Raw genomic sequence first — 21401 nt, forward strand, 5'->3', positions numbered from 1 at the left:
CTGGATATCTCGGGGCCACCTCACAGGAAGCAGTTTGCAATGAGATCATAAACATTGCCGAAAAATCTGTTCATTACTGCAGCACTGTTTCTCATCCCCTTGACTTTCATCACAAGGTATCCCCTTCTGACAATAAATCATCTTTAATCATTTCTCAGCAACCTCAAGCCCAGCAGCGAAGAGTCACCCCAGACAGGAGTCAAACCTCACAAGATTTGTAAGTATTCTCAGAGAACTTCGATTCTCAACGTTCCTAGGGGGACTGGTGGCCTTAGAAAGTGGGTCATTGGGTCATCGGCAAACTGCAGGGGCAGTCGTTTGTGGGGGATGAGTGACTTACTGCCAGCTTCGCCAGTTAGGACCATATTTCCCATCAGCCAATGTGAAAACAGGTGGCAGCTAAACAGAGGGGTCATGGACTGCTGGGGGAGAGAGAGGTGAAGAGTCAACTGCCATAGAAGGCAGACGAGAGCTGTGCCGACTGGCTTCAGGCCTGGTGTTGTAGGGATGTAGAGGAGGAAGCAGTTAATTCTGACTAGAAATGAACGAACAGGGTTGATTTATTCATTCATTCAAAAAATTGACTAGATACCTCCTATTTTTTAAGTACATTGGCGAAAACTCTGTTCACAGAGGAAGGGTGATTTGAACCACGCATGGAAAGACAAATTGGATTTTGAGAGCTAGAACAGGGAGAAAGAGTTCTTCTCAGCTGCAGGGACCACATATGCAAAGGCATGGAGTGGTGGTGTTTGGAGAACTTGAAGAAGCCCATGTGGCTGCCGCCTGTGGTTCATGGAGGAGATAGAGACTCAAGAGGCGGGTTGAGACCAGACGGTAGATTCCAAAATGCAGGTGAAGCAAGTTTGGATTTTATTCTGCAGACACTAGGGAGCTACTGAAGGTTTGTGAAGTGAGGAACATAGTGACAGCAGATTGTCTTAGGTAACTCTGGCAGCAGAGTAAAGGGTGGATTTCAGAGATGAGAAATAAAGATGTTGGTAGAAGATATTAATCCAGCAGAAAAGTGAACCTGAGCCAGGACCGAGTGGTCATTTTGTAACCATGAAGTACATGTGGTTACCCACGGAGATACCCAGTAATGAAGAGGAGCCAGCAAAGGAGGCTGAGCAGGAGATGCAGGCGGAGGTCCAAGAGCTTTTGCTTTCACAGAACAGAGCCTCAGTGTCAGTTCGGCAGTGCCAAGGGTAGGAACCAGAGAGGCCAAGGGTAGGAACCAGAGAGGCCAAGGGTAGGAACCAGGCGTTCTCCTTGGCAACTGGAAAGATCGCTGGTGACCTGTGATACAGCAGTGTTAGTAGAGAGGTTGTGGCAGATGCTGCATTAGGAAGGGTTGTTGAGTAAGTTTGATGGCGAATGGAGGGGGTGGGCATTGGGTGCAGAGACTTAAGCACATTTGCACCAGAGTAGGAGGAGTTGATAGTCAAAAGATGCAAATGAGAAGATGTAAGTGAAGGAACAGTCCAGGGAAGGATGTTCAACATGGCCAGGAGAAAGACTGCTCTCTCCTCACATGTGAGAACAGGGGCAGGAAGGTGAGTGGAGGCCCAGAGACTGAAGTCTGGAGGTGGGAAGGTTAAGGTGCTTCCCACAGCAGGCTTCCGTCTCCAGAAGTGGGGGCAGAATGAAGAGCTCTCAGCTGGGTGTGGAGCACCAGAATCGGCAGGAGAAGTAGGGGAAGGACTCCATGGCACAGTGTGAGGCTGTCCAAAGTTAGAGCTGGCTGGGGGACGCAAGTGGCAAGGGTGAAGGACCTTCTCCAGCCGGTCTCCACTGTCTGGGAGTGAAAACAGAAGCAGACATCAGAAATTGTTTCCCAAAGCCAAAGCTGACAAAGCAGCCATGGTGGAAGTCAAGGGGACCAGGCATTCTGAGACATTGGCGAGGGCCTGTGTTGGAAGATCGGCCATAGGAATCCAAATTGCATAGGAGACAGCAGGCAGATACAGAAACATGAAAAAAAAGTATTCATTTATCAACTGGAAATTGATCTGCATCTCTTAACTCCTCGTAAGAGATCTTCCTTTTGGTGGCCAGAAGTATCAATACATTTGGATAAATATGTAAAGTGAAATTGTCCCTTTGGTTTTAGCAGAGCAGAATAAAACCCTTGTTTCTAGTCTCTCTTGCCCACACTCTGGATACCTATTGGAAATGGTAGATAATTGGCTCATTTGCAAAGTTTTGCCTGCTATGGTTGTGTTTCAAAATCCTCAGTAAACAGAATTGTGAAGTTGGTGCATAGTAGGTGCTCCTCAAGTATTTGTTAAAGAAAGAAATAAAAACAAAGCTTTTCTTTGATGCCAAAGCAGGTATCACATTTCACCATGGCAGTCCTGCTGTCTCCAGCAGCTGTTGTTAAAATAGAACAGCACAGACCTCATGCCTCAGGCCAACTTAGCAAATAAATAAAACTTTTACCCCCAAACCTCACTGGGATAGGAAAAAAGCAAGAAGATTTCAAGGGTTTCAGAAAAATGATATCCAAATTTAAAAGCAGTTAATGAGTCTGGGTACAGTGGCTCATGCCTGTAATCCCAGCACTTTGGGAGGCCAAGGCTGGAGTATCCCTTGAGACCAGGAGTTCAAGACCAGCCTGGGCAACATAGCGAGACCCTGCCTCTACAAAAAATAAGAAAAATAAGCTGGGTGTGGTGGTGCATGCCTATAGTCCCAGTTACTTAGGAGGCCGAGACAGGAGGATCGCTTGAGCCCAAGAGTTCAAGGTTGTAGTGAGCTGTGATTACACCACTGCATTCTGGCGTGGGTGACAGAGTAAAACTCTGTCTCTTTAAAAATAAAAAGGAGTTAATGAAATGTGTTAAGTGGCTTGTAGAAAAACTCAAAGTAGTTTTGCTAAACAGTGAAGCAGTTGGAATGTACTATATGTATATATTTTTATGTATATGTGCGTGTGTGTGTGTGTGTGTGTGTGTGTGTGTGTGTGTATTTACAATTGCCTATGTTCTCCAGTGTATATGACCAGAATGTAATGTCTCTGGGCCTAAGTAACTTCTGACTGTTCTCAATAGTCTACATATATGATCCTATGTTAAGGAAAAGCTTAGTTTACTTTAAAGGCAGGATATAGGGAGTACTCTAGACAAAAAAATCTTGGCTATGGAAACCAAGTCAAAGTAGATAATAAAACTGATCTTGGTGTGCTTGTCAGGAGTTCCCTATCCCTGTCAGTCTTACTTATCATGTTGAATGTGTCTCTTCAAATGCTAAGTTATCAGAGAAATAGCCAATAAAATACTTCTATCCCCACTGATGAGTAGGAAACACTACTTAAATATTGATTTAACTGAAATGGGATTTTAAAAGTCATCATTTAATCCTGACAGTGTTTGAGTCACTCGTTATTCATTTTTCTCATGCGTAGATTTAGCTACCAAGCATTATATAGCTATATACCACAGAATGATGATGAATTGGAACTCAGAGATGGAGATATCGTTGATGTCATGGAAAAATGTGACGATGGATGGTTTGTTGGTAAGAATCTCATCATGCTTTTCTTACTAGTTGTGCATTGAAGGAATGACTAGAGGCGGCGAGCCACGCGGAAAGCAATCTTCTCTGTCCAGAAAAAAAGAGCCTTTTCAGCTTGTATCACTGTTGGGAATACGAGGCACCCCCCAGTCTGTGTTTGCTCATAAGACGGTGCGAACGTTACTAATGTTGGACCTAAAACCCAAATGCTATATGCCAACATCGGCTGCATGGAAGGGCAGTTGCTAAATTCATTAATTGGGTTTTCATTTATTTCTGTTTTGCCTATGTCTATTTTACATTTTATTTTTAAAACTCTTACGGATCAACACAAGACAATTTTGAGCCTAGGTCTCTGCCATGAAACTCAAGTGTATGTGTAGACATTCCAAAGACCTCCTTATTTTCTCCAGGCTTCCAGTAACTTTAATCAAAGTAACCTGCTTAAGTAAAACAAAGGATTTGCCTTTAGAGGAAGGGGAAAGAGAGATCAACATCTATTGAAATTCTGTTACAAACTGGACACTGGGCCTGATGTGCTTTTATTGATGTTCTCTCAACAAACAGCCCTGCAAGACAAGAATTATCATCATTTAACAGATTCAAAAACAGGCCCAGAGAGGTTAAGTAACTATTCCAAAGTCATCCATGTAGCAAATGGTATGGCTAGGATTTGAACCCAGGATGCCCATTGCTCCCCAAGCCCATGTTCTTTCCGCTCAGGCTTGAGTATCATCGTGGGAGCCACTGGCCCACTCTTTGCTCACATGGCTTTAGCTTTATCTTCTTTCCAAAGACCAGTCTTCCCTGATCTCCCTGGAAAAGTTTTGCTAAAACAAAGTAATGTCTGGACTGGAGTGGTGAGAACATCAAGGCTTCAGCATTCATGGGAAGCCAGAAAGATTGGCTTGGCCTCACCACCCTCTTAAAAAGCTACCCCGTACTCCCAAGGCCGCCTCTGGGAGAGTGAGCCCTTGGCCCTCTCTACCTTGAGTTCTGAAAAGTCAGATCTGAGAAGTCAGCAACCATTCTAGTGCAGTGCATTCCAATAGAAACACAGTGCGCACCATGTATGAAATTGTAAATTTTCTAAAAGCCATGTTGAAAAAGTAAAAAGAAACCAGTGAAATTGATTCTACTATATTTTATAAACCCAGGACATTCAAAATATTATCTTTTGAATATGTAATCAATATAAAATCAGTTAGCAAGGTATTTTACATTTCTTTTATACTGAGTGTTCAAAATCTGATGTATATTTCACAGTTACAGCACAGCTCATTTCAGACTAGACGTATTTCAAGTGCTCAGTAGCCACATTGGCTATCATGTTAGAGAGTGCAGCTCCAGTATGTATCAGCTGTTAAACTCTCACAGCAGTAGTTACATTTTTTTATGAGAACTTGGGTGGAGGGAGGGCCACTGCTTTTCTAGTGGAGGTATCCCAGGCAGCTGAGTAAAGGCAATATTTTGGGATGAATATCTTCTTTGTACTTCTCGTCATCTCAGAAAGTAGTTTAGTATTCAAACCACAGATAAAGTAGCCCAGCAGAACTCATTTTTCTCATCCACAAGGAAAGATACTAACCAGCTGTGTGAGCACAGGCAAGTTCCTTACCATCCCAGTTCTCTAACCTTCCTCACCAGTCTCCCTGGGAGTTCAGCCAGATGTTTTGGGTGTCTTTCTTGAGCTTTGACACATTCTTTTGGCTTACAAGTTTCACTTGGGGTGATGATTCCAATGTACTTGTGGCTGCTTGAGATGCTGCATTCAATAGGATTCTGAAGCCAAATCCAAGCCAATTGGGGAAAAACGATGAAATTGTGATGCCTGCTAATGAGAGGATAACGATGACATGACATGTATCTGCCACCCCTGCTTTAGAGAGAGAATCCCAAGGGAAGGAACTAGATTAGAGGGATCCAGCAGTTCTGGATGTGGAGTAGCCCAGAAGGGGCTTCGTTGGGAGGGGCTTGGTGGGAACCCGAAGACTGCTAGCAACGCCAGGGGGTTAACTTGGGTTTAGGCACAGGCTTCTGAGAGGAACTTCTCTGTGATGTGTAGTCATAGTCCGTGGGCTTTTAGAAATTGTATGGTTTAGAAATTCTAAATCCCAGGTATCTTCTTGTAGTGGATAAATGTACTATTCTAATTCCTCCAAAAAGGAGAAGTGTTGGAAAAAGCAATGGGCTAGGAGTCAGAAGACCTGGTTTCAGATTCTGCCTCTGATATTTACTAAGCTGTGGGACTTCAGAAGTGTTATTTAAGCTCTCGGAGGTTGGCTTTCTTCCTCTGAAAAACAAGAATATAAGAGATGTCTGCCTTGCTTACCACCCAGCACTGTTTTGCAGCCTAAATGAGATAAGATAGGAGAAAGTGCTTTGGAAACCATATGCTATTCTACGAGCTGCAGGATTGTTATTAAGGGACATTCAAACACAAATCTCTAGAGCAGGAGTTCTGAGCTCACGTGGGCCAGTCTTCGTATTTTATGTATGTGTTTTTGTTTTTTGTTTTATAGGTACTTCAAGAAGGACAAGGCAGTTTGGTACTTTTCCAGGAAACTATGTAAAACCTTTGTATCTATAAGAAGATTGAAAACCTCGGAGATTATTTTTATTGGAGGATAAAGCGTAATTCACAAACCGATCTCTTTAGTTGAGTCAGTAGGAAAATTAATGCAGTGGATAAAGTAAGAAGCAAAAGAGAGGGACAGAGGAGTGTTGTTTGAAATCAAAGCCTGTCTAACATTACTGTGTATCAGACAGGGTCGAATGGTGTACTGAGCAAAAAGAATTGAGGCAAATCGCATTTACTTAGCTGCTTCTGGGAGCCAGTTCAGCCTTCCCCTCCCCTCCACCTCCTGGGTAATCTGACCCGGAGCACAGTCCAGAAGCAGAGTTAGCCGGAAATGCCTCCTGCTGCCCCAGCCTTAACCAGCTCCCATCTCAAAGGGGTCATCGAGCCTGAAGCAACCCTCGGGGAGCCAGGCAGATCCCCAGCCATTTTCAGAGGCTCCAAGCCTAAGAATCCACCAACTGCCCCAGCCTCCAGTCCCCAGCTGCCCTGGAGCCAGCTGACCCCCAGCACTCCTGGAGATCAGTCTGGGGTGCAGAGGCTGTCCCCAGACAGAGGTGGAGGCCCCCAAATTGCCCAAGACCAACTCCTTCTCTTGACCTGCTGAGGTACAGGTGGGGAAATGGAGGTAGAACACTCAGTGCATTCAGCCTGCTATGCAGCATGGCCACTGACTGCCCTGGTGTTCAGATGGAAAAGCACACAAGATTTGCCCATGAGAATTGGGAGCAGATGGCCAGGCAGATAGGTTACATCTGTATTTCCAAGTGATTAAGTCAAGAAGCTGCCCTTGAGGCCACTTGCAGTGCATTCCTTTCCCATATCGCTGGCTTTTATAGACAGTCACCTTCAGGGCCATGAAGTCACTCTAAACCACTTACCAGCTTCATTTATCAGAACCTCATTACTAACCCTTCTTTTCTGGCTTGTGTTTGGTGGGACAGTTTGGAATTGGTAGGCCTATTTTCATAGAAAACCAAGAACGGTGTCCAGGGATTCATTTAACGTATACCAAGGTACACTGGCTGCTGGGGAGACCAATGGGCAGGACTTGCTCCAGACTCTGAAGGGACTCGCCATGTCTCCCATCTCACTCCCTAAAGAAGTTCAAGGACCACCCAAAATTCACAGGGCTGTGAATCCAAATGCACCCTGGTGAGCTTCTCTGCAGAGGGAAGCAGTGATTATGCTGCCACCGGCAGTGACCAGGAATCCTGTCCTTTGTGGGGGCAAGATCTGAGGAGGGAGGCCCCTCTGGCACCCAGGGCGGGAGTTAACAACTCTCTCCAGCTTGAGGATGTTTGTCAGTCTCTCTGGTGGACCCCTTAATGAGACAAAGATAGCAATGACCCATTTGCTGCCCGCCAGGAACTCAGTGCTTACTGGGGAGACAGCCACAGAAAAAGGAACTTAATCAAGAGAGACTGTGGTATGTGCTAAGAAGGGTGTGAGAGAGGAAGAGATGACTTTTCCCTGGAGGGATCATAGAAAGCATTGTCATATTTCTGTCTCCATTAGCTCACTTTTGAAAATCTAGGATGCTGGAAGAACCTTTGTCTGAGGGTAGATCATGGCTGGAAATACTTGGAACTTTGTCCAGAGTCTCCAAGCTCTCTTCTTCATAAATACTCATCCAAGGTCACAAATTGCTGTTCTAGGTGGTAGGGGTGTGTACAGGAACCCCTGGCTGTCTGCATATAGCTCAGAATTACCCCAGGACCATTGTCCCAAAGTCTAGAGTCTTCACAAGTAGGCAGAATTTGTCTCAGTGCCTGCGCCTCAGCTGCTCAGATGCCCTTCTTAGGATCCCACCAGCTTCCCACCCCCCACCAGACAGTCACAGTACCCTCACTTTTTCTCCCTATCCTCCTTTCAAATCCTGTTCTCAGGAAAGAAATTGCCACTGATCCATTCACACTAAAGTGTAAATGACTGATAAGAGGAATGTGTTAGTCTTCCCACAGACATTTGTTTTTATCTAGGCCAGAAGAGAGCCTTAATCCCAAGGGAAAAGGCTTATGGAACTGGAGGGGTGGGGGAGCTTCCTGGGTAGAAAGAGCCTTCTTGATTGTCTTTAGGACCCAGTGACAATAGACCTATTGCTTTGGAAGGTCTGCTTCACCATCCAAGAGCACTGTGTTTTTGACTTTCTCTCTCTGGGGGAAAATAGTAAAAATGCATATTAACGTGCATTTTGCACGGCAGCATTTCACCCATTTTGGAATGTATTGGCTAATGCGTTTCCCGGTCTTTCTTAGATGCAAACCATTAATAACACTATCTTACAGAGTTTTGAGGGGTGCTTCTTGATAAAGTAGGTAATTTTGAACACCTCCTTAAATACAGCTAGAAAATAAAACCAATTTGTAAAGTCACATTTGCATATGATGCCAGCCTCATGCATTTGTATATCTCCAGAAATCCAAGTATGCCTCACGGATTTGCCGGTCTTTAATAAAGTCATATGGTAAAATTTGCATCACTTCAGCTTCCTATGTATGACAAAACAAGGAATAAAGGTTTCCAATTGCTCTTTTGTCTTCAGACATTTAGTAATATAAAGTACCTATTTTTATGCTGAAATGTTTATACTGGTTTATTAATAGCAAGTGCAACTAACTGGTGGCATGCCTTGCAACACATTTTGTTATACTAGCCATGCTTCCGGGTAAAGGCAAGCCCCTAACTACTTATCTTTTGCAGTCTCTCTGGGATCACTAAAAGAAAAAAAATCATGTGCTTAAGAAGTGGGACTGTAAATAATGTATATTTAACTTTGTATAGCCCATGTACCTACCTTGTATAGAAAAATAATTTTAAAAATTTGAATGGAAGAGGGGTAAAGTAAGGAAGTCATGAAGTTTTTTGCATTTTTATTTAAATGAAGGAATTCCAAATAACTCACCTGACGATTTTTAGCACAAAAATAGCCATTGTAAAGTGTTAAAATTTACAATAATTATTCTTTTGGAGAGAGAAGGTAGCTATAATCTCAATTACACTTTTTTTTTTTCCATTTCATTGTTTTGATTTTCGGGGGGGGGGGTGGTTTTTTTTTTTTTTTGGCAGTCCTATTTATCTACAGTAGCATTAAGTCCTATTGCTAAAATAGGTTACTACAAAAAAATTACATTCTGAAAGAAAAATAACTGACGTTATATATAACCAATTAATTTAAAGTATTGCCATTTAAATTACACACTATGAGCATGTTCTATGCAGATTTTTCTGTTCATTTATTTTTCTTTATTGCAGTGGATTTGATAAATGTGTTGAATTACTACATTTGCTGTACATATTATTTAATAAACTTTATTCAGAATCGTGTGGCATACATTTGTTCTGGCCGTTCATTGTTTCCTTCCTTCCTTTGCCATTTGCTTCTCAAAAAAGGCTTATATTCGCTGCTTCAACGTCTCATACTCTCCTTTCCACTCTTAACCACTTACCATCTGCCTCCCACCCACTTCTTGAAGACACCGCTTCTTCCCTTTTTTCTCAATAACCTGACTCCATGACCCTCTGAATTGACTGTTGACTATTTCACCATTCTTTCTATTAAAAATGTCGTATTCTGATAACAAAAGTAATGCACATGTGTCCTTAAAAGCAAAAGTGAAACATTGTATAATGAAATACATGTAATATGTCTTGATTTGCAGCCATGGGACTGTGGCACCCAGTACCGGTCTGCCTGTTGGGGACCAGGCTGCAGAGCTCCACCACCCTTCTTCACCCCACCCTCCCTGGAAAAACTGTCTTCCATGAAACCGGTCCCTGGTGCCAAAAAGGTTGGGGACCACTGCTTTACATAGTCATATATACTTTTTTTCCCCTTTAAATTAGAACTTGAACATGTTTCCATAAATTGTTTAATCAGCCCCGTATTAGTGATGCAATTATTTAAGATTATCACCAGCTTTTTACCACAACAAACAATGCTGCTTTGAGTAGAATTTTGGCTCAAAGAGCAGGAACATTTCAAATCTTAGACTTCCAAATTGCCTTCCCAGAGTACCAATTTGTACTTCCACCAAGTCCGTGGGAGTGTTTCCCACCACCCAATTAGGACCACTCCATTTTCAGCTTCCATGAAATGCTGTTCCTAGATTCGCCTGCCTTTTGGCTGGCCTATCCCTTCCCAATCCTCTTTCTAGATATTCACTGCATTCCCAGCCCTCTGTTATTCTCCCACAACACATGCTCCTGCAGGGAGCTGATCCCTCACAATGTGATTATGGCCCAAAGAGTCAATTGTGTGAGGGCCCTTTCAATGATTAAGTGGCAGAAACCTAACACTACTGCTTTTGTTGAAACATACCAAAGAGAACTGGAACTAGCCTCAGGCAGGAGTGAATCCAAACTCAGACTTTCTTGGGGTCTGTATTTGTCTTATTCTTGGCTCTGTCGGTTTTGTTTGGCTACGTTTTCACCTACTGAATACAGCAATGGGAAACGTGGCTGCAGGCAGCTCCTGCCTCATTCTTCCAGTGGTCCGCCTAGATTGTAGAGGTAAGAGGGCCTTTGTATTTAGCTTTTCCTGAAAACAATTCCAGACCCTGGCAGGCCTAACCTGGGCTAATTGCTTTGGCCAAAGTGGGGGGAGAGGAAAGGCCAGGGGAGGGGTGTCTGCTACATGAAGAGGAAAAGATCCACAGACCCACTTGGTGTTTTTTTTTTTTTTTTTTTTTGAGACAGAGTCTCACTCTTTTGCCCAGGCTAGAGTGAGTGCCGTGGCATCAGCCTAGCTCACAGCAACCTCAAACTCCTGGGCTCAAGCGATCCTCTTGTCTCAGCCTCCAGAGTAGCTGGGACTACAGGCATGCGCCACCATGCCCGGCTAATTTTTTCTATATATTTTTAGTTGTCCAATTAATTTCTTTCTATTTTTTTTTAGTAGGGACGGGGTCTCACTCTTGCTCAGGCTCGTTTCGAACTCCTGAGCTCAAACAATCCGCCCGCCTCGGCCTCCCAGAGAGCTAGGATTACAGGCGTGAGCCACCACGCACGGCTTGGTTTTTAAAAAAAGAAAAAGGAAAAGGAAGCTGGGCAGATAAAAGCTCAGTGGTCCACCGGATTTGAAGAGTTATTGTAACAAACTTTGGGAAATGGAGCACTACTGTCCTGGTCCCAGTATAAACTTCAGTGAATCTGAATGCAGGCTATGTGCTGAAGCTCTGCCAGCCAAGGGCGTCCACCCAGAGGGGGCCAATGTGACCATGGGGACATAGCACAACTGTATCACACGCTAAAAATACCGGGACTCTTCTGAAAGGGAACAAAGATTAGTGTCTAAGAAGTCACGGAAGGTATTTAGATGAGTTGTATGTGGATATATTTGCCAAGTGTTAGCATATAGAAATCAAGCCTGTCTCAGGAACATTTAGCCACAGCGTTTTAGGACACATGAAAGAAGTTATCATATGATACTGGTGATTTGTGGAATGAGCCGAGAAAATAGTTCAGATTGGAAGTATGAGAAATTAAATCTGCAGAGGCAAAAACCCAGGATGAGACGTCTGAATGGCCACATGACACTGTGAAGTCTGTCCTGGAGGACTACACTTCCAGAACCCTCACTCTGGCATTGTCAGAGACAAAATGGCTCCATATGGCTTACTCGTTTCTAAAATCAGACCTGACACACATGAATCTGCAAAAGGGAGGCAGATCTGAGAATCATCTTCAAAATAGTAGCATAAATTACATAAATTGGTTGCAAAATATGGTCTGGGGTCCCCAGGCCTTTCAGGAGATTCATAATGTCAAAACTATTATCATAATAATGCTAAGTTGCTTGTGGTAGCCAGCTTCCAAGAGCACCCCCAGTGAGCTAAGGCTGATATTCACACCCTGGCGTGGCCCCTTCCCCGTTCTATTAGGGTCGGTCTGGGTGACCAATAGAATATGGCAGAAGTGATGGTATGTCACATCGAAGGCTAGGTCATAAAAACCTTTGTGGCTTCTGTCTCGCTCTTGGATCACTCACTTGGGGAGGAGCAGACTAAGGGTTAGGACTTTTATGTTCCAGGTACCTTGTGGTGGATAAATGTACTAATTCCTCCAAAAAAGAGAGATTGGAAAGAGCTATGGGTGAGGAATGAGAAGACCTGCCTGGATTCAAATGCCTGTGACACTAGGTTGTGAGACCTCAGAAATGTCACTTAAGCTCTCTGAGCCTGAATTTCCTCATCTAGGAGGGAAGGATGCCTGGACCAAAGTGAGGTTCTGTTAGGAAGGAGGAAGAAGGGATGTTAAAAAGGCAATCTGCAGCGTCCATCATAGAGCTCGCCAGTCATTCTGATGCCTTCCATGGTGCCAGCACTTGCTGTGCATTATGTACTTATGCAAGCTCTGGGAAGTAGCTATTCTTAACCCCATTTACAGGCGAGGGGCCTGAGGTGCAGAGGAGTTCAGCCCAAAGGTATACGTACAAGTAAGTGGATTCAGTCTGATTCCAAAGCCAGTGTTCTTTCTGTTGATCACACTCTACTGTCTGCAAGGGACAGCTGACACAATACTGTAGACCAGTGTACCTCTGGATCATCTAAAGCTTACCGAAAGATTATAACATCTGCACAAGTGACCTCAGGGAGTAATCATAATAGTGATAACCATTTGATGAGCACCTACTATGTGCTTGAATATTGAGAGTTCAAGAAAAAGCCTATGTCCCTCCTCAGTCAGTCTTCAGTCAGAGCCAAGACAGCAGCAATAGCATAGATGAAATCCCTGCCAATTTCATGTCGTCTTGTTCTCTACCACCCACAAGCCTCTCAGAAGTGTGGTCCAGCCATGTGCCTCTACTTCCTCACCACCACACGATCACCTGCACTCTGGCTCCCCTATGTGGTGTCATAGATCTGCAAAGCTCAATTCACCAAGAACTTTGTACTCTATTTTCTGTATCAGTTAAGAACGACTTGAGCTGCAGTAACAGATGGCCCGACAAAGGACAGCTTATGTGACATGGATGTGTCTCATTATCTCACAGAAAAGACAGGGCTCTGGGTTGGTATTTCCCTTGGCCTTTCTCTTCATGATGACAATGTGACTGTCATGGCAGCTCCAAGCATCACATCCTTATACAATTGCATTGGAGGCAGGAAGCAGGGAGCAACACAGAACAGAAGTTTTCTCTTCGCATGCTTCTTTCATCGGAGAAGAAAAATCTTTTCCAACAGCTCTCCTCTCCCCCAGCATTTCATTGGCTAGAGGGGACAACGTGCTACTCCTAGCTGCAAAGAAATTGCTTCCTGGATGTGGATAGGACTGTCAAGCCCTTCCTGGGAGCCTCTTTTTTTGGCTTCTGGGAGATCTTCCTGCATTTTCCTCCTCACGGTTTCTTCCATTCTTTCCTGGTTTCTCATCCTCTTCACTCCCAAAATATGGATGTTTCCAAGCTTCTCTTTATAATCTGTTGCCTGGGCAATCTTATCTAATCCCCTCCCTTTAACTATTGCCTCTTGGCAAATTATTTGTTTTCACTTTTTAAATTAAGTTATTAAATATTAAGAAGTAAAACAGAAAACTTGCATAATTGCTGCTACTGAGATATAATCTCTTTAAGTGTTCTGCCAAATATATATAAAATTAAATATATGCATACACAGGTTATATGTGCATAACCTGCGTTTTTCACTTACTGTATTAAAAACACCTTTCATATTAGTATTTATTCATCTCTACATCACCATTGTAATGATTACATGATATTCCACAATATAAATGCGCCGTGGTACACTTAGCAGCCCTCTAACACTTGGGATGTTTCCAATATTTCATAATTATGAAGTATTCTATAATGAACATCCTTTTATATACTCTTGGTACCTCGAATGGCTACTTTTTTTCTAGATGAATTCCTAGAAGTGGAATTGCTAGATCAAAGGACGTGCCATATTTAAGGGTTCTGACATTACATATTTGTTACCCAACTGCTGACAAGGCTGTTCTTCCTTGGAAATTATCTTGGATTTGTCCCTTCTTCTCTGTCTCTATAAACTCATCATCTTACATCTCCCTCAACTGATAGCACTTCCAGGAAACCTCTTCTTCTATGGTAAAATGCTTCCTACCCACAAAATGATTGTGGATTTGGAGGTTCCCCATTCACCTTCCGCTTGGGAGTCTAATTGGAGATGAATGGGCTTAAGTATTTCCCAAAAGTTTCCAGAGAATTAAAGAGAGGCTCGTTAACACAGGGAATTGGGGGTCAGGGAAGGCATGTGGTACAGGGGAGTGCTGGGGCGGCTGGTGTGGAACCAGAAGGCACGTTGAGGAAACTGGGAGAAAAAGGCCAAATGAGACAAGGGAAAGGAAGGGATCCGGGCAGAGAGAGAACAGAGCTTTCATGGAGAGTTGCAAAAAGAACATGACAGATAGGAAGTCAAGCTTTAATCCAGGGGGCATCGAGGGGTTGACCCAGGGCAGGGTCAGACCAGCAAGAGGAGGAACAATGGGGCCCCCGACTACCTAGGAACAATGAAGTGCCCTGTACACAATGACGGCAACCTTTCCTTGACCCTGCGCAGGAGGCCTAGTGCCCTTTTTCAGTTAAGGAGAAACATCTCTTGGTCTTGTTCCTCCTCCAGATACTGCCTCAGTGCTCCCATCCCCTTTACAGCAAAACACCACAAAAGAGCTGTGTATACTTGCTGTCTCTGATTCCTCTCCTCTCATCCCATCTTGAATTCACTCCGCTTGGGATTTTGAGCCTGCACCCTAACAAAATCGTTCTCTTCAGGACCCTCAATGACCTTGCTCGATTCCCAATTCTCAGCTCTCTTGACTTTTCAGCAGCGTTGATCGCTCCTTCCTCCTCGAAATACTGTGTCCCCTTGGCTTCCAGGACGCACCTGCCCTTGGCTCTGCCTGGCTCCTTCTCAGCCTCCGTCGTTAGTTCCTCCTTATTTCCCAGGTCCATCCTTGGACCTCACCTTTTCCCTACTCCCTGGTGTCCACATCCACTCTTGTGTCTTTGAATTTCTTCTCTATGCCGATCTCTTGCCTGGACCTCTCCCCTGGAATCTTGTACACAACTACCTGCTCCATATCCCCACTGAAATATCTCATGTGCCTGAAACTTAAATATCTCCCCAAACTAAATTCCAAAATTCAGTGTATGTATCCCCCAAAGCTGCCTGTCCCACAGATTCCCTCCTTTTCAGTTAATGGCAATTCCACTCGGTAGCTGCTGTTCAGGCCAAAAAACATGAGTCATCTTGACACCCCTCCTGTATCTCACTTCCTATCCAACAGCAGATGCTTTAAAACATAGCCAGAATCCAAGCACGGCTCACAGAGCCCACTGTCCCCACCCTGGGCCCAGGCCGGCAATCAGCTCTCACTGGACTATGACAGCAGCCCCTTACCGCTCCCCTCTTCTGCATCTCGCCTCCTCTCCCATCTGTTTCCACACAGCAATCACGGTGTTGAGCACACAAGTCACACCATGCTAATCCTCTGCGCACAGCCCTCATTCCCTTCCCTCCTCCTCCTGGTGCATCTCAAATGCCCCATGAGGCGCTGCCCAGTCAGGCTCTTTTATTTCTCTGACTTCACCTCCTCAGACTCTTCCCCTCGCTCCCTCAGCTCCCACCATGCTGGCTACCTTGCTGCAGAACATGAGGCCTGTTCCCATCTTCGAGCAAACCATTTCCTCTGCCTGGAACACTCTTCCCCTAGGTATCTCCAGATATCTCTGTGGACTGGTCACTCACCTTGTTCCGTCTTTCCTCAAATCGCTTTCCTGCAGAAGCCTTCCCTCATCACTCTGATTATTGACATGTGTGACCTGCTTTATTTTTCTCCATAGGACATAACACCATCGATTGTACCACATTTTATTCTTTTCCAACAACATTTTATTTGGAAATAAATGCAAGATTGCAGACAAGTTTTAAGAATAAGGACAGTACAAAGTAAGAATAAGGACAGTATATCCATGTATCTTTTACCCGCCCAGATGTGCCTTTTGTTAACATCATATCCCGTTTGCTTCATTTCCCCCCACACCCGCACCCACCCCAACACAGGCACTCACATGCACATAACGTTTTTCTGAACCATTTAAGAATAAGTTACATATTTCGTGGCCCTTGATCCCTAAATACTCCAGTGTGTATTTCCTAAGGATAGGGACATTCTCTTACATTACTACAGTCCAGTTATCAACCAGTAAATTTCACACTGATATAATACTTTTATCTAATCTACCATCGGTATCCAATTGACCCACTAATGTCTTTTATAACACGTTTCCCCCTCCAGCACGTGATCAAGTGTAGCATCAGATATTATATTGGGTTGTCTGTACCTTTATTCTTCTTTAACCTGAAACATTTCCTTAGCCTTTCTTTGTCTTATGACATTGCCCCACTCTTACCCAGTTTTATTTAATAGGGGGTTATCTGATACTTCCTTACGATTAGATTCAGGTTATTCATTCCTGGCTGGAATATAACATATGAGATGTGTCCTACTCAGTGTCATATTTCAGACATACAAGGTGCTTCTGCCCCTCACTGGGGATGTTACTTTTGATCTCCTGGCAAGGTATTGTTGGATTTTGCCACATACCACGTTACAGTCTGTGTGATGGTTTGAATGTGTCCCCTCCCAAATTCAGATGTTGAAACTTAATGGCCAATATGATGGTATTAAGAGGTGGGGCCTTTAAAAGGTGATTAGGCCAGGAGGGCCCCTCCCTCATGAATGAGATTAAGGTCCTAATAAAAGAAGCTTTACACAGAGTTTGGTTCTCTTGCCCTTCTGCCATGTGAGGACATAGCACTTCTCCCTTCCCAGCCTCCAGAACTGTGGAGAAATAAATTTCTGTTGTTTATAAACTACCCAGTCTCAGGTGTTCTGTTATAGCAACATGAATAGACTAAGAGAGAAAGAATGTTTGTGTCTCCCCCAAAATTCATATGTTGAAAACTAACCCCCAAGGTAATGGTATTAAGAAGTGGGGCCTCTGGGAAGTGATTAGATTGTGAGAGCAGAGCCCTGATAAGGGGCTTAGTGCCCTTATAAAAGAGGCCCAAGGGAGCTCATTTGCCCTTCCCACCATGTGAGGACACAGCAAGAAGGCACCATCTTTGAGAAAGTGGACCCTTACCAGACAATCTGCTGGTGCCTTGAACTTGAACTTCCCAACATCCATAACTGTGAGAAACAAATTTCTGTTGTTTATAAGCTACCCAGTCTATGGAATTTTTGTTATAGCAGCCCAAACAGACTAAGACATACTGTTATGATTTTTTTTCCCTTAACCTGTAATAAGCAATCTATAGGGAGATATTTTACTACCAAACATCCTGCTCTTCATCAAAGTGTCAGCCTAGATTTTGCATCCAATGATTATTCTTGCCTGAATTAATCTTTACTATGATGGTTGCAAAATGATGTTTTTGAATCTCTTGCACTCCCCCTATGTTTACCAGTTGGCATTCAGAATTCTGCTGTAAGCAAGAACCCTTGTTTCTCATCCATCCACTTGTTATCTGTGTGGACTTGTGGACTCTTATTTTCTCCAATGGGTTATACTTACTTATTATTTTAGTGCTCAAATTGTCCCCTATGTGGCAAGTGGGAGCCCCTTGAAGCAGGGTTCTGTGTCCTTTAACATGCCCCCATCGCTTCTTTGAGCACTGTCTTGCTTTCTGCCTCATAACTATTCCAGGCTCATCTTGTACCTATCCTGCTTCAGCTACCTAGCCTGGAATTTCTCTGAGGAGTCACAGTTCCTTTTTATCTAGAAATGAAGGTCTGGGTACAGGGTGTACTTACTGCTCTGGAGTATCTTTGCTTCTAGGCCTTTTGGGCAGGAAAACATGCATGCAAATATGTATATCCATGCGCATACTTATGTAAATACATATGCACTTACATAAACATACACACACAAAACATGCCATATAGTTTACTTATTTATTTTACTGTTTGTCCATCACACTAAATATAAGCTCTATGAGGGAGGAAAATTTTGTCTGTTTTGTTTGCTGTTGATTTTCTAGTGCATAGAACAGTGCATAGCAAATGGGAAGTGTTCAATAAATAGTTGTTGACTAAAAGACAATAAAGAAACAGCCCTGAGCTGGACATGGTGTCATGGGCCTAAAGTCCCAGCTACTCGGGAGGCTGAGGCAGGAGAATTGTTTGAGCCCAGGAGTTCGAGGCTGTAGTGCACTCTGATCACACCTGTGAATAGCCACTGCACTCCAGTATGGACAACACAGCAACCCCCTATCTGTGTCTTAAGAAAAAAAATTGAAGAAGAAGAAGCAGCAAAAAAAGAAAAAGAAATAGACCTAGTAGACTAAATGACTTGCCATAGCCTCACACAGCTGACAAATGGCAGAATTCTCTTTTTACCATGCTTCCAAGACCCTATACGGGAGCAAAAGTTTGGCTAGGATACCAATGTTTTCATTGCCATTTTCCCTCCATAGTTTTTTTCTGTCCTCTTCTAGTTTAGACCTCTGTAGTTCATATCCTCTCCTCCTGCCCTCTGGGATTTGTAACCTCAGGCAGTCAGTGGATGGGAGTTGAAGGCAGAGGCTAGGTGGCTAGACCTAGGGATAAGAGAAGAGGACCCCAGACCCACAGTACCCAGCAGTGATGGCTAAGCCCTTTCCCCAGCCTGGAATGTGGCCTAATGTGAGCATGGGAGGAGAGGGTGAGCAGGTGGTGGTACTTGGAAACAGCATTGTCACTGTTCGCTGGCCTCCTGCTCTGTTCTCACCAAGCAGCAGCCCTCATGCCACCCGAGGAAAGAACGTGTGGAAGCAGTGTTGGAGGTAATTGGAGAGAAGATGGACCCAGAGGGTGTGGGTGGGGCCCCAGCAGAGAGGAAGCCACCCTCTAGGAGCCCTGGCCTCATGAAAACTGGACCTGCCACTCTATCTGTTCTGGAATGCTATAAATAGTCGGCTTCAGTATCAGCTATGGCCAGACCAGGCCAACAGCACAGGCAAACCCTGAGAGGAAACAGATTGGTGGGGGAGGATGAAGTCACAGAGAGCGCTGATAGGGGGAATGAGAGGGAGCTGAAGGAAAGCCTTGCTTGTCCCCATTGCATCTGTGTCAGGTCCTTGGCACTCAGAGCCCTCCCCACCAAATTTTCCAGCCTGCCTATCATCAGTAGTGTTATTCTACCAGACTGTCCCCCATCCCTACTACTACCTTGTTCATTCTGTCTCTGCTGCCTGGTATGGCCTTGCTGCCTCCATATTTGCTCATGCTTTTAAAGCATATCTCAAATTCCACCTCCTCTAAGGAGGAAGTTCAAAAGGCCAACCCCAAAAGGATCTAGTCTAGTCGAGTTGCTTACACTTGGGCCGTGGGTGTCCCTGCCAGTGGAGCAGGGAGATCTAGCTTTTTGGACCTCTGTGAATTGTGGACCTGAAGGGTCATCTGGGATCCTAGGAGCCTCTGAATAACTTGTTCCTCCCTCCCTCCCTCCTGTTACAAAGCCCTCCAGATCCCACAGTTCTTCCCCTGCCTTGCCAGCCCAGATTCTGCCCTGTTCTTTGGTTACCGAGTGATTTTAGGGAAGTCTCTCGGTCTCTCTCGGCCCGTTGCAGGGTGAGCTGCCTGGTCCCAGAGGCAGTTTATTGTGCAGCATATTTATTAAGGAGGGTCTTTGGGCTCAACACCTGTGGAAGGGAACAGGGAGGAGGATGAATTGGACAAAGGGAGAAGAGATGCCATGTAGGTCCAACTACCTTGACCTATTCCACAGGGAGCTCTGGAGCCAAAACGTCCCATCAGAGTTGTCCCATGTTAGGCACAAATGGCCAGACTTTTACCCCCACCTATATGAGTCGCCCCATGCAGGCAGTCTGAGAAAGGGGTGCCCTTGGGCAAGGCTGCTCCGAAGCAGAGGCAGTCCCTGGGGGGCTGAATGAAGGCGTCCACTTCCCAGCAGCTGGGCCAAGTGCTTCCATGAAGGGGGATCTGGGCAGCGCGTCAGTGCCTCAGCCTCCTTCTTTATGGAAAGGGCATCATGACACTTCATGGGGTTCTTGTCCCTATGAAATGCAGCAATATATCTAAAGTACTTAGCACATATTTTGACTCACAGTCACGTTTAGTAAATGAGGACAATGTTTATTGTCTGTGTATTAGGCTATGGCTTGTGGGGTAACCCTGACCCAAAGCCACCTTTCCTCTCTTGGGGAGGGAGTCTGGGGGTGGCTCCACGTGAGCTAAAGACTCAAATTTAGACTTTTTAAGTTTCTCTAGATGAGGTCACATATAAAGCCACAGAAATACAATAACAGAAATGGACAATGTTAATGGACCTTTAAATTCAGATCCCATTAGCAGATAAAATACATTTTTAATTAATTCATTAATTATCCTGTGAACAACGCTATTATATTGCATTTTTTTGTCTTAATTTCTCCAATATAAACATTTAATAAGAGCTACCCTCTCTATGATCCTGTTTTGGAATTTCTTCTTTTCCTTTTGATGTTCAGGGATGCTTGAGACCTGGTTATGGCCCAGGCCTCTCTGCTTTTGACAACACTGGCGCCACCTGTCCAGGTGGGATGGGAGCCAGGAGGCAGGTGGGTGACATAACTGTGGCCGCTGGGTTCATCCCTCAGTTCTTTGTCTACTAGGCGCAGGGCCTCAGACCTGCCAGCTGATCTGCTCATACCCTCACCAGCCCTGAGGGAACGCCAGCCAGGTCTGGTGCCCAGGTGTCTTCAGGTCCAGATGTGCCACGGAGCATGCTGGGTGCAACTGTAATCTGAGAGGCGCCCAATCCCGAGTGGCCACTTCAGGATTTCCCCGGGACTGGAGCAGGAAGCAGGGGAAAAGACTTGGGAGCCCAATTCCCAGCCCAGTCATTGGCGCAGCCAAGGGAACCTCTCCCCTTTGGATCCCGCAGCCAGCTGGCCTGGAGCGGGGTGATGAGCGCCGCGTGGGGTCCCGGGAATGGAAGCGCAGCCCCTGAGAGAGGGTTGACATGGGATAGGACTGGGCGGGCAAAGACGTCTTTGATTTGCAAGCCTTTGAGCTTGGATTTCAGTTCTTTTTCCAGAAAAGAGAAGCAAGTCCGTTTGTGTGTGGTTTGATCAGGGCGCCGCGGGCAAGCGGTTGCACCGGTTTGGGGACGTGGGAGCGCTCCGTGCTCCGCACTGGGCTGCGGTGAGACCAGAGCTTCCGGTGGTTCTCCTGCTGGATGGGCAGAGCGGGGCCTCACTCAGATCCCAGAGTAGACTCCCAGTCCTGAGTCACTTGCTTTCCCTCGGTCCTGGCTACCAGCCTCAGCCCCACAGGAGGGGTCCTG

At 44.9% G+C, this 21401-nt stretch overlaps 1 protein-coding gene across 9 annotated transcripts in view; it reads left to right on the forward strand.

The window, feature by feature from the left end:
* Positions 1-8571, forward strand: part of SORBS1 (sorbin and SH3 domain containing 1) — a 158583-nt gene extending 150012 nt beyond the window's left edge. For all 9 annotated transcript variants that reach the window (XM_012654492.1, XM_012654494.1, XM_012654498.1 and 6 more), the window contains 3 exons: positions 159-217; positions 3407-3519; positions 6039-8571. In XM_012654492.1, the coding sequence (XP_012509946.1) occupies positions 159-217; positions 3407-3519; positions 6039-6106 (240 nt within the window). In that variant the 3' untranslated portion in view covers positions 6107-8571. The remainder of the gene's footprint in view (positions 1-158; positions 218-3406; positions 3520-6038) is intronic.
* Positions 8572-21401: the final 12830 nt, after the last annotated feature.

This window comes from Propithecus coquereli, unplaced genomic scaffold (genome assembly GCF_000956105.1).
Source record: "Propithecus coquereli isolate 6110/MARCELLA unplaced genomic scaffold, Pcoq_1.0 Scaffold440, whole genome shotgun sequence".
Classification (NCBI taxonomy): Eukaryota; Metazoa; Chordata; class Mammalia; order Primates; family Indriidae; genus Propithecus; species Propithecus coquereli.